This window comes from Aristolochia californica, unplaced genomic scaffold, assembly GCF_029961685.1.
Source record: "Aristolochia californica isolate CCGP_79_NKW_82.1479 unplaced genomic scaffold, dmAriCali1.0.hap1 SCAF_7, whole genome shotgun sequence".
Lineage (NCBI taxonomy): Eukaryota > Viridiplantae > Streptophyta > Magnoliopsida > Piperales > Aristolochiaceae > Aristolochia > Aristolochia californica.
This window is the reverse complement of record NW_027182268.1, coordinates 39,582,158-39,595,185: the sequence shown is the minus strand read 5'-3', so window position 1 is coordinate 39,595,185 and position 13,028 is coordinate 39,582,158. Positions and strand designations below refer to the sequence as shown.

General features: G+C 41.7%; 3 protein-coding genes across 9 annotated transcripts; 2 read left to right on the top strand and 1 right to left on the bottom strand.

The window, feature by feature from the left end:
- Positions 1–11: 11 nt before the first annotated feature.
- On the bottom strand, positions 12–952 carry LOC137937525 (classical arabinogalactan protein 9-like). The gene has a single exon (XM_068782587.1). The coding sequence runs from the start codon at positions 842–844 to the stop codon at positions 110–112; it is 735 nt and encodes a 244-aa protein (XP_068638688.1). The 5' UTR covers positions 845–952; the 3' UTR covers positions 12–109.
- Positions 953–2,906: 1,954 nt separating this feature from the next.
- LOC137936834 (uncharacterized) lies at positions 2,907–7,722 on the top strand. Of its 2 annotated transcripts, XM_068781738.1 has the most exons (3): positions 2,907–5,346; positions 6,174–6,452; positions 7,399–7,722. In XM_068781738.1, the coding sequence occupies exon 1, from the start codon at positions 3,094–3,096 to the stop codon at positions 5,149–5,151; it is 2,058 nt and encodes a 685-aa protein (XP_068637839.1). In that variant the 5' UTR covers positions 2,907–3,093; the 3' UTR covers positions 5,152–5,346; positions 6,174–6,452; positions 7,399–7,722. The 2 variants fall into 2 exon arrangements, with proteins under 2 accessions (XP_068637839.1, XP_068637840.1); XM_068781739.1 differs by lacking the exon at positions 6,174–6,452.
- Positions 7,723–8,636: 914 nt separating this feature from the next.
- On the top strand, positions 8,637–12,828 carry LOC137936849 (uncharacterized). Of its 6 annotated transcripts, none has more exons than XR_011109582.1 (10): positions 8,637–8,756; positions 8,831–8,903; positions 8,985–9,043; positions 9,131–9,208; positions 9,913–9,985; positions 10,188–10,246; positions 10,335–10,427; positions 10,554–10,693; positions 10,777–11,951; positions 12,303–12,326. XR_011109582.1 is itself a non-coding variant. In XM_068781768.1 (10 exons), the coding sequence occupies exons 2-10, from the start codon at positions 8,831–8,833 to the stop codon at positions 12,317–12,319; spliced, it is 645 nt and encodes a 214-aa protein (XP_068637869.1). In that variant the 5' UTR covers positions 8,637–8,756; the 3' UTR covers positions 12,320–12,828. The 6 variants fall into 6 exon arrangements, 4 of the variants coding, with proteins under 4 accessions (XP_068637869.1, XP_068637868.1, XP_068637870.1 ...); XR_011109583.1 differs by lacking the exon at positions 12,303–12,326 and having other exon boundaries at positions 10,777–11,748; positions 11,899–11,976; XM_068781768.1 differs by having other exon boundaries at positions 11,899–11,951; positions 12,303–12,828.
- The last annotated feature ends 200 nt before the right edge of the window (positions 12,829–13,028 follow it).

The window sequence follows — 13,028 nt, the reverse complement described above, 5'->3', positions numbered from 1 at the left end:
CTGTTCAATAATCAATGGAAAGAATCAAAACTATTTGATTATCCTAACACAACAGAAATAAACAGATTCAGTACAGAGTGAAGGGGAAAAGAAAAAAAAAAAAAAACTCTCAAAGAGCAATAGCAGCCAGAATGGCGAATCCGCTCAGCGCAACTGCGACCTCGTAACGAGGGTTTGATCCGGACTCCTCTGGCGAACTAGGTGATCCAGCCGGACCCGGGGAGTTTTCTGTCGCTGAAAATGAAGGAGGTGGACTCTGAACGCCCGAACTTGGAACCTCGGCCGGGGAACCAGAAAGAGCAGGGTTTGGAGCGCTGGGAATCGTAGCCACGGGAGGAGAGGCGACAGGAGCGGCCGGAATCTCTGTAGACGGAGTCGGAGCGACGGAGGTAGGCGGCGACGGTAGCGGAGAGGCCTTAGGAGGTGATAATGTAGCCTTGGTGGGTGCCGGCGCAGGAGACTGTGGAACGACAGGCGGTGATGGCACCGGAGATACTTTAGGGGATGGCGTGCTTGATGGAGGAGGAGATATTTTAGGGGATGGCGTGCTTGATGGAGGAGATATTTTAGGGGATGGCGTGCTTGATGGAGGAGGAGAGGAGACCGGGGGCTTTGACGTTGCTTGCGGAGGGGACGACACGGGAAACTTCGACGGCGCCTGCGAAGGAGAAGAAACAGGAGATTTCGATGGTGCTTGGGAAGGAGGAGGCGACGGAGAACTAGCAGGAGATTTGGCCGGAGGAGGTGACAATGTTGCTTTGGTGGGTGCCGGAGCAGGAGACTGTCCCTTGCTGGAAGCCAACGTGGTTAACAGCAATAGAGCCAAGACGAGAAACCGATACATTGTTCAAAAATCTCAGATACAGCGAAGAAACACAGAAGCCGGCCGAGATACTTCGAAGAGAAGTGCCCTGGCAATTTTTCAGAGCGGTTTCCGGCGCGGAACAGACGAACGAAGTGCGAGATGCGAGAGAAAGCAAGGGATTGGTGGGGTTTATAGGGTTTTCACTTCTCAGTGTTCAAGGTAACGTGACCGTTGAAGCAGGAGCCCTGGTTACGGGCAACAGCCGGTGATGTAGCCGTTGTCCCGAGGAGACAAGAGTTAGCAGGAGCCCTGGTTACGGGCAACAGCCGGTGATGTAGCCGTTGTCCCGAGGAGACAAGAGGGAGAACTCAGTAAGACGGTCGCTTGCCACGTTGACCCGTACAGTCCTCGAAGATGGTCTCTGGATTCGTACTCTAGGCATTGATCGAGGTGGTCACGTGGCAACATCAGGACGGTGAGTCATGCCCGTGCCGTTCGTGCGAACGGGCGTCGTCGTCCTCATCTTCACGGAATCTCTGGTAGCAGACGCCGAGACTTGGCCTTGCGCCTTACCCTCTAACCCGTAAGACTAAAAGAAAACCGAGCCTAGTGGGCGTGGCTGAACCCAAATATCATGGTCCTAATATCGTGCTATATAGCATCACCATAAACATTTATCGTTATGTCAGCATCCGATACGCCGACTCGAGACCGCAGTTTACGGGGGGGGGGGGGGTTAGTGCAGGACATGATATTCAAGTGTATTATGCAGTTCATGTCCTGATGTCGTTAGGGGGCGCCAAAATTCATGTTATGTACAATGAATATACATGAACCAAGAGTTCATGTGTAAAGAGTAACGGGCGGAAAGTGTTTTCCGCCCGATTTTGAGAATCATCCACTTGATTCTCTCGCCGGGCTCTCTCTGGCTCGACCGTCTCTGTTTTTTTTTCATTTCGATCGTTTCATTCCCGCACACAGCGACTCTCGTTCCCGCAGCCCTCTGTCGTCTCCGTGAAGCCCAAGCTCTCTACTCGTTCTCTCGTCTCCGCCGTCTCTCTCTGGTCTCCCTCCCTACTACCGCCGTCTCTCTCCAGTCTCCCTCTCTTCGGTTTTCCCGTGGCCCTCTCTCGTCTCCGTTCCCGCAGCCCTCTCTCATTCTCTGCTCCCTCTCTCATTTCCGCAGCCCTCTCTCATTCCCGCAGAGCATGGGAGGTCGAGCATTAACAGAGCTTTTCGGCCTCCCTCTCTTCTCCCTCTCGGCGTACCGTCGGAGCGCCTCCTCTGTCGGCATTGCCCGCCGCCGTCACCGGTCGTTGCCTTTGCTTAGCCGTCCCCGTCGCCATCGCCCCGCTGGCTCGCTGCTGAGGAAGACGAAGATGTTTAATTTTTCCTAAGTTAGGAAAAATTAAACTATCTTCATAAAAATTATTAATTTATAATTTTTATTTATAAAATAATTATTTTATTTGTAAAATAATTATTTTTATTTATAAATTACTATATTAAAATAGTGATTTAATAGTTATAATTAAAATATTGTTAAAATAAATATTTGATAAATTATTTGGCATAATTATCCGATTGTTATAGTTAATTAAACCAATGGTTTAAAATTTTGTGATAATATATTATTAATTAATAATACATAAAATATATTATGTACAAATATATAGTGTGTTAAAGTTATGATTAGATCAATTTTTTCTCTTAAATTATTCATTTTTAGGTTAAAATATATCATATGTTATTAATAAATTAATAACTTAATGTATTACTTAATTTTTTTATAATGTTATTTATTTATTATTTGTAATTAATCATATATGTATTTCATTGGCTCATGTAATTACCATATTTCTCATGTTGGGGCACTAACACTGGAAACTGTTTCCAGTGCACATGAAGTCGTCAACACTAACACAAATTCTTACCTGATCTTTATGAACATGACATGAACATGACTTGATCTTCAAAAATCTTTGGGGCACTAACCCCCCCCCCCCCAACTTAGCCGTCCGTGGTTACAAGTCACGGGCCCACGGCACTGCAATAATAAATGGGAAAAAGAGAACAAAACGGAAAAGAAAAGCCTGGGAAATCAAAACAAGCATTTCCTTGATTTCCAGACTAGGGTTAGGGTTTCGGTTTCGGGTTAGCTCCCGATCACGGGAGTTCGCACTCCCTTATCGATGACGGATTCTTGTCTACTGCTGTGGTAACGCTTCTCTGTCTTCGTATCTGTGTTTTATCGGAGTCATTGGTGAGGATAACCTGTGGAGAGCTTGATGGATGACGGCAATGAGGGTTACGGTGATCGCGGTGAACATTTCCACCGGAACGAAGCTATTTCTGCCGTTGCCGACGATGGTTTCTTGGGGGAAGAAGATGACGACTACGAGGATCTCTACAACGATGTTAATGTTGGGGAAGGGTTTCTTCAATCTCTCAGGAGAAACGAGGATGTAGATGATAAAAATGATGTCAAAGAGGAGGAGAAACGGATTGAGCCTCCGACCTTTAATACGATCAGTGTGTCTGCCACTGCCCCGGTCTCAATACCCGGTGTGGGTGCCGGAGACGGAGGTGGAGATAAAGAACCTGTTCCGCAAGGGGTTTCGAAGGGTTTTCCTGAGTCGGGATATAGAGGGAATGAAGTAGTGCCGAGAGCCCCCCCTAACGGTCCCGGTGGCGTAGGGGGTGGAAAGAGGGTAGAGTTAGGACAAGCTTCGGTTAAAAGTGAAATAGGAGGGCAAATTGGCAATAACAGCTTGCAGCCTCCACCTCAGCCGCAGCATCCGCCTCAACCGGTTGTGAACGAGAATTTTTCTCGCCAGGGACCTGGACCTGGCTCTGGAGTTGGAGTTGGAGTTGGAGTTGGAGTTGGAGGGAGTACGAATGTTAATGGTGGAAGTGGTCATGGCGGTGGAATCGGCAGCAATGGCCAAGCTGGAACCATTCTGTTCGTTGGAGAATTACACTGGTGGACGACTGATGCAGAGCTGGAGAGTGAGCTTTCAAAGTATGGCCAGGTAAAAGAGGTGAAATTCTTTGATGAGAAGGCCAGTGGAAAATCTAAAGGTTATTGTCAGGTAGAATTCTATGACCCTGCTGCTGCATCTGTTTGTAAGGACGGAATGAATGGTTATGTATTTAATGGGAGGCCTTGTGTTGTGGCATTTGCTTCTCCTTATACTGTTAGAAGAATGGGAGAAGCACAAGTGAAGAACCAGTCCGTGTCCCAGGGTTCCCTGCAACAAGGTAGACGGCCAGGAGACGTTAGTGGTACTGGCAGAGGGAATGCCATCTCCACTGGTGCAAATTACCAAGGTGGTGATGCAGGTCGAAATTTTGGCAGGGGTGGCTGGGGACGTGGTGGTTCTATGGGGGGCCGGGGGCAAATGGGCCCCATGAGAAATAGGATGGGGATGGGTGGGAGGGGAATAATGGGCAATGGTGGGACTGGGTTTGGGCAAGGGCTTGCAACAGCAACCCCCCCATTGTTACACCCCCAAACAATGATGGGTCAAGGTTTTGATCCTTCATATGGTGCTGCTGCCATGGGAAGAATGGGCGGTTATGGTGGATTCCCTGCCGGCCCAACTCCTCCTTTTTCTGGGATTATGCCCACATTTCCCCCAGTTGGTGGCATGGGGTTGCCAGGGGTAGCTCCTCACGTGAATCCAGCTTTTTTTGGAAGGGGGATGCCCGGAAGTGGGATGGGCATGATGCCTGGTGCTGGAGTAGATGGATCTGGAGTTGGTATGTGGTCAGACCCAAGCATGGCTGGATGGGTGGGTGAAGAGCAAGGTGGCAAGGCTGGTGACTCTAGTTATGGGGAGGATGCTACCTCAGATCAGCAGTATGGTGAGGATAGTCATGAAAGAGGTTGGTCGAATCCTTCAAAGGAGAAAGATAGGGATAGGGCTCCGGATCGAGACTTTTCTGGTGCAGGTTCAGATAGAAGATATCGAGATGAGAGGGAGGGTTGGGACAGGGCTGAGAAAGATGTAGGTCCAGAACAGGACTGGTCTGAAAGAAGGCACCGTGATGATAAGGAAATGGGATGGGAAAGGGATCGGGAATGTGAACGGGATCGTGAAAGGGATAGGGAGCGAGAGCGAGACCGTAGTCGTGAACACGATCGGGATAGATATCGAGATGACAGAGAGAGATATTCAGATCACCATAAGTACAGGGACCGTGAGGTGGATCATAATGATGAGTGGGACCGGGGGCGCTCATCTAGGACGCGGAGCAAGTCTCGTATGTCTCATGAGGATGAACAACGTCACAGATCAAGAGAGTTGGAGCATGGCAAGAGGCGGCGACTGCCTTCCGAATAAAATGAGTGTTCAAAAACTTCAAGTAACTAGGATCCATGGTTTCAGCTCAAGAAGCTTAAGAGTGAATTTAGCCTGGGGGCAATTTGAGTATCTCTCTTTGGACTTCAGTTCTCTGTTTCACTTATGACTTCAATGCCCCAAAGGTTACCATAGAGATGTTGCTTGCTAGCAGGCTGCAACTTGCATATGGGAAATGTAAGATTGGTTTCTTTTTCTTTTAACAATGCATTATTATCTGGATTTCTATGGATTTATTGTCTCATATATTTACTCTCATCTGTTTCTTTGGCTGGTTCAATTATCTGTTATGCAGATTTTCTTGGGAATTGTTCCCAAGGGTCTTCACTCTCCAAAACTTTCATAATATAACTAAATAAGCTGTAGGAACTGTATTTCTTCATCAGCAATTCTAACATAATTGAATACTGTTTTCTCCCAAATAGAAATTCTCATGTGCCTGACAAGTTATTCTTATCTGTGACTGAATAACAAGCTGGTATGCTCCAACATCTATACATGAAAGAATCAATCTCTATCAAGTTACTATAGCTTTTCTTTTTTGTGATGTTCGATTCAAAAGCTTCTTTTTACACCTTTTCCCTTGTCCTTTATTTTTGTGATCATATCTTGGATCCAAAGTTTTCATTTTGTGGTCTATTCAAGTGTTGTTCTTAACTCCTACCTCTCGTACTACAGTTATTACACTACATCCTAAATCTTTTATCTTGCATTTATTTTATTATTTTTTCTCATGGCTCCTCGTTACGTTATATGGTTTACCTGTTTTTCTTGAAAGATGAAATCAAGTAAAGACTTAAATAACATTTCATGTCTATGATCCAGACCACCTCCAACTATTGGATCTTTTGGTCTTTATTTCGTGTCAGTGATGCTAGTGGCTGCACTGACCTGAATATGTACTGTTTTTAAGTTCTGATAATTGGTAGCATCCTTTTATATGTCGGTTTCTGGTCCTCTATTGCTCTAAGACATGAATGCTGAATGGTTTAAATTTCGCATAGGAATTCGCCTCTTTAAGCTGAAGTGTTCTAATGTCCTATCCTGGAGGGAAATTCCTGCAAGAACTATCTTTCAGCTGTTGTGAAGTGCAATGAAGATGATATTGAGAATTTCATGGTTGGGCCAAGGTTCGGTTACATTTTAAAGCCACAAAGGTATCAAGATTAGAGGGATCAGGAGGTTGTATTTCGATGAGGGGTAGCAGGTTTATGGAGGATTTTGTCTATAGCGCTAGCTGTTTTGTTCTCTTGTGTAGTACTTTCTGTAAGCTGGAAAAAAAGGTTCGTTTGTACTTTTTTCACATATAAGTTTTGTAAAAATCTGCAGCAATTAAGATGGTTCAAGACAACTTTAGATGATTGAACTTTGTAATGGTTTGGGTTGTCTAGTGTAGTGTCAAGTGCTTCCTCTCCTAAGCTCTCTACATATCATGTTTGTGTAGAGTTTCTGGTTAGAAATGCTGCAATGCCAATATAAGAAATTGGTAAGTCATACTGCAGTCAATCTGATTACTTGTGTTCAAGTACATGTGAAAGCACAATTGTTACAAGTTTTGGTGAGGGATCAGGAGGTTGTATTCCAGTTAGGAGTAGCAGATTTATGGAGGATATTTGTCTGCACATGGTATCCAATTTGTATCTTGTGTTTTACTTTTTGTAAGATAAAAATAAATCTTTGTACTTCTTTCACATGTAATTTTTGTAAAAGTTTGAAGCAATTAAGAGGGCTCAAGACTAACTTTAGGCACTTGTACTTTGTAATATTTTGGGTTATGTTATGTACTTCCTCTCGTACTCTCCCTTCATAGCATGTTTCTTTGCTTTTTTTGTGGTTAGAACTGCTGTAATGCCAAGATATGAATTTGCAAAGTCATACTTCAGTCGATCTGATTTCATTATACTTACAAAGTGACAACAAGGGAATGGTTTGTTCTTTTTGCAAAAAAGAGGAGCAGCTAGAATAATTAAATCAATGTGGTTTTCTGCCGCAGAAAGAGAACAGATTGAAAAATGCATTCTGGAACACCTTGGTTGCATTTGTTTCAAAAACAAAAGTGCAAATTGTCCGCAAATGTGATATCTGTCAAGGCTATTAAGAGGTTTAACTGTATTCTAGTGTATACTTCTTGCAATATCTAGATTTCTGTCAAGCACATGAAATTTGTTCTTGTGTATACTTCTTTCATTATCTAGATTACAATTGAAAGGAAGTTTTCCGTTGTTGCAGTTACTAGGCATTGGACTCTGAAACAAATGGAATTGGCTGATCTCCTCATTGGTTGGAATGGCAAGGTTCTATTCCGGCTTCTTGGCTCTTTCTCCAGAAACTGTTCATGTTGGAAGTTGTCAGACATGAATTAACATTTTATAGTTCTAACTGATGAAATACCTTAACCTGTTTCCTTTATGTTTTCTAAACATAAAAGCTGTCGGATTATGGTGTTGGGTTTGGCGACAATGTAATCTTCTTCCTTTTCTGTGTTGGGTAATTGGTTGAATCGACCCAAATTCATAAACGAGTGAATACTTTGATTTTATATTTCTGAATAAATTGCCACCCCTCATAGTAAGGCCTCCACCATGGGTGGAGATGAAGAAGGGGAGGGGTCAACCCCCTTGTTGTCCCTCTCTCATTCTTCCTATTTGAGTAAGAAGAAGATCCCACCGGTAGTTTTTTTTTTTTTTTTTAGTTTTAAATCTTCTAATTTTAAAATTATTTTTGAAAGAAAATATTTGAAAATATTAAAAATAAAATACTGATTTAAAAAAAATCTTGTATTATGTTAAAATATAATTTTATATATACTTTAAAATAATTAAAGGGGATATTTTTAGCATTTTTAATTAGTTTTCTTTTTGAAAAATTAAAAATGGACTCTTAAATAGGAGGAAACCTTTTTTTTTTTTGGGTAAAACTACAAAAGGAAGTTTATTTAAATAGGAGGATTTTTTAGGACAAGGAAATAAAAATACTTATTTGACAAAAGTACCCTGTGATATTACAAAAATTCTATACATGTAACTCATGTAAATGGTTTACATAGTAGAAAATAAATAGACTTGTAACATAAGCCCATTCATCTAATGTACTATCCATAAGCCGATTTTTAAAGGGCAACGGCTGACCTTTAATTGCTCTTCTAGTTGTTGGATTTCATAGCTTTAAATAGGCCCAAGACTGCACTTTGGAGTCCATTAGGGCAAGGGCCCTAGCAGACCGGCGAGCTTCTTAAAAAACGAAAGTAGAAAAAGGAGCATAAATTTACATATGTGCCACCTCACAGTAACGAACGTGAGGATGAATCGAACTCGCCCAATCAAAAAAAAGTTCAACTGACAGCCAAGCGATTGCAGAGGTGGCGAATTTGTAGTTTTTAAAATATCTGAGGGCGTTGCGTAAGAGAGACCCTCCATATTAATCTGATCTCCCGCGGAAACTCCATCCTCGTCGTATTTGTTCTTTTCTTTTCTCTCAAGTGTCCTCCGAAGCTCCGCTCTGCTCCTCTCCCCCCCCTAAAATTCTACTCCTCTTTCTCGGTTTAAGCCTCACGCTTTGGGTTGGGATTTCTGGATTATCAAGATCTGGTAACTGTTGGTTGTTTGGAACCCTACCTTGTGTTATTCGGTCTGTAATTGTTTTTTTTTTTTACCTATTGCAGATGGCGACTGAGCTGAAGCCAATGACGAGTGAGGCTATTGCTCTTACGGAGAAGAAGATGAACATGACTTTAGGTATGATTCTAGTGTTTAGGGTTTAGGGTAGAGCTGGGTGATGTTCGGGTTTAATATCGTTAATCTGATTCTTCTTTATAGATGAAATTATCAAGGAATCGAAGAAACCTTCGTCTAAGTCGAGAAATACGCGAGTTGCTGTAAGTACTTTCATTTCGTGAAATTTGAATACATTTTTGGTTTACTTTAATCGTGGCTTAATGGGTAAGACATGCTAATCTGTACAGAACAAAAACCGTGGTTCTTTTCAAGGGAACGCTGCGAAGGTGCAGCAATTCATGAACTCGGGAGCATATCTGAGACAGGTACCTTGAGTTCTTCCCCTCAAATTATCCAACACAATGGCAGCTAATTTCTAGTGAAACATTTGAAAATATAGTGTATACTTCCTTGCTGTCCTTCTCGTTCATTTTTTTATTTTTTCACGTGTTCTTTGGTTTTTCCCATTGCTGTTGCCATCTTACTAATAACAACGGTCTGGGTTGTTGCCTGTCTGCCAAGCACTGGAGATTTTGAAAGGGCAGTAGATGGAACAACCAGATCCAATAAATAATTATCTGGATATCTAAAATTCAAAAATACATATATTATCCGTCATCAGATATTCGATTTCAAATATGGAGATTATCTGCATCCAAAAACCTAAAAACAATGATAAATAAAACAGCAAACGAATTTGAAAAATCAGCTTCTGAAGAGGACTGACATGTGAGAGGGGAATATGTTTAATTCCACAATCCCAATGCCAAAACATGGTAACAAAATCGTCATCATATTTGTTCTTTTTTGTTTCTCTCTAAAGTTTTAATGTGATAACTCCGAAGCTCTGCTCTGCCCTAAAATTCTACAGCTCTTTCTCGGTTTAAGCCTCACACTTTGGTTTGGGATTTCTATATTAGCAAGAACTGGTGAATTGTTTGTTTTTTTCTTGTTTTCTAATTTCTTTTTCTTTGGTCGGAACCCTACCTCGTGTTATTTGTTCTGTAATTGTTTCTATTATCTATTGCAGATGGTGACTAAGCTAAAGCCAATGACGAGTGAGGCTATTGCTCTTATGGAGAAGAAGATGAACATGACTTTAGGTATGATTCTAGTGTTTTCTCTTGTGAAAGTTTTTCTGATTTTATGTTTACAACTGGGTAGAGCTGGGTGATGTTCTAATATCGTTAATTTGATTCTGGGTGATGTTCTAATATGGTTAATTTGATTCTGGGTGATGTTCTAATATCATTAATTTGATTCTGGGTGATGTTCTAATATCGTTAATTTGATTCTTCGTTATAGATGAGATTATCAAGGAATCGAAGAAACCTTCATCTAAGTCGAGAAATACGTGGGTTCCTGTAAGTACTCTATTTTCTTAGAATTTGAAAACATTCTTAGTTTCCTTTAATCGATTGCTTTGTTGATAAGATATGCTAATCTGTACAGAATAAAAACCGTGGTTTGTTGAATGGTGACTCTTTTCAAGGGAATGCTGCGAAGGTGCAGCAATTCATGGATTTGGGATCATATTTGAGACAGGTATCTCTAGTCCTTTCTCTCTGTTATGCCTTTTATCTTAATTTATTTTAATATAACTGAAGTATGAAGCTCTATTCTTAGATGGTTGGGCTAAGAATGAGTTCTTCTGTTGTTCTTGCTCCTCAGGGAGTTCTCAGCCAAAGAAGGTCAAATTTCACAGGAAACCAGTTTCCTTTAACCGCAGAAGTTGCAAATAAGGCTGCTATTAGTCCCATCCACAACAAAGCATTTACCTATTTTAGGGTTGGCACTTGGAACAAGCCAAGGTATGCCTAGTTACAGATGCTCTAGTCTATGTTATAATATTTTCCTTTTTGGTATTTGAGCGTTCCATCCTATTTCTGCACAGATAAAAGATGGTCCATTCTTTTGAATGATGGAATAGCATATGTCATACTTTGAGTTAATATGCTGGTGACATTCATGAAACCCTCATCCTACATCTTGGGTTATGCATTTGGTTGCTCTTGGCATATAGTCAGCAAGTGGGATATTGCTTTGAGCATTGGGCTTTGTTCATCTATTAGAGGATATATTTTTTGCACATGTTGGATTAACTTGTATGAAACTGGGATTGTCATTACCATTTATTTTCACGCAATGTTGAAGAACTGGTACTGTTCTCATCTTGGAGAAGAATATATGAAATGTTTTTGCGAGACTGTTTATGGACAAGTTGGAGGATTTGATGATGGAAGATGTGGCTTATAAGTGGGTCCAGTTGTCTTGGTTCAAGGCTGGTTTCGCTAGGCTCTGCTGAGGACATCATTAACTTTTTGATGCTGATATTCTACACACTGGAACATTTCCACCTGTTACAACTAATCTGGCAGAGGAAAGCTGAGCTTACTGATGTTATCTTAATGGATTTAAAATTCAGGGAAAGATGTGTGGAAGTGTCCTCATTCTATTTGAAGTGCCTGATGTTTGATAAAAATCCAATTGGAATGGCAGAGTTGGTAAAACCGGTTGGTGCCAGAATGCTAGTGGTTCTGTGAACCCTTCAGTCGTTGGCTTGAAGCTCTATTTGTCCCTGGGAGATGAGTGGCTTCTTAGAAAATTTTGGAGTCTGCTGTTGTTGGTGTTGAGTTCAGCTTACGGGTTTTTGTTGCTTCATTGGGAGTGGACAAGGGATGTGCTAGAAAATAGGAGTCACCAAGAAAGTTGTTTTGATCTGGTTGGGCTTGTAAAGCTCAGTCGGTGCTTTGCTGATCGGAGTAGAAGATGAGACAGCTCTGTTGGTGTTCTCCCCTGTCCTGACTGCTCTCGTATTGGTTTGTCTAGGATGCTATTTTATACATTTAGATGTTTCCACTGGATGGTAAGTTTGCCATTGTTACATGTGAGCTAGTAAACTATTATTATTATGGAGGATGATAAGAAATTATCTATCGCTCTTGATTGGGGTTGGAAGTGCTGCTGTTGATGCTGATCTGTTGTTCGACAATGATGGTGGTTTTCTCCGGTGCAGGGTTCCATCTATTCCAGTCAATAGGGAGGCTGCTCATGAAGATGCATTCACAGGTGGCCCAGTATGCTTCTGCTTGGCTTTTTTTTCTATTTGTATGATTTGTTGAAAGAAAATTTTAAGAGGAACTTGTGGCGCAAGGGTGTAAGGAGATTATGACTGGATACTGCCATATGTATTTCAGTGTTCAGGTCTTAGTGTGGTCTGTCGTTGTTACAGACTTGGTTTTGTTCCCAGTTGAAGGATGGTGAAGGAAATGTGTGTAGAGAGTGGAGAATGATTAGACGGTTGTTGTGGATATATACCTGGAACTATTGTTGGGGCTGCGCACGGAACACTCTGATTTTGTTTATAGGTGATTTGTGAGGATAGCCAAGTTATTGAATCTGTGTTAATGTTTTGAACAGGCAAAGGTTGTGCCTAAACAGAGGCCACAGACTTTGGATTCTCTATTTGCTGAGATGAAGGAGCAGAGGATGAAGGCCATTGCGAGGCAGTGACCTGTGGTGAAATATGGCGGATTATGGTGTTAATTTGTTGCAAGGAGTTTAGAAATAGTAGCTAGTAGCTTTCTAAACATAAACCTGCCTGTTGGATTATGGTGTATCTTCATCCTTTTCTTGTATACTTTGTGCCCTGAAGTGATGCAACTTTTCAACCTACTCGTCAAAGATTAGAAGGTAAATGATACTGTTGGTTGCAGATGAAATTGCGAGTCTTGTTCCCAGCTTTCTGGTTTCTGTGAACACTGCAATGAAATAGCGAAGGTCTGTTGGTTGAACCCCATGTATCTATTAATGAGATTATCATTTCGGGTTAGTTAAATTCATGAGACACTTGGTTTAGTTTCCCATTGATGAATGGTTCCTACTCGCTCCAATATCAATGGTGGTTGACGAATGTAATGAAATTAATACAAAAATAAATATGTAAAAAAATGAACACCAACGGTATAGATGTAAAGTAGAGTGTGACAATTGGTTCCTCGTCGGGCGTCACAACTCACACTGGCCAGTCAGATCAAAGCAGAATAACTTTTTCGTAGTTTTCCACGACACCCTGCAGAAAATTTCATGGTTAGGAGGCAATTTTCCAACTTCGATTTCACGGCTTTCAAAGTCTTGCGGACGAGT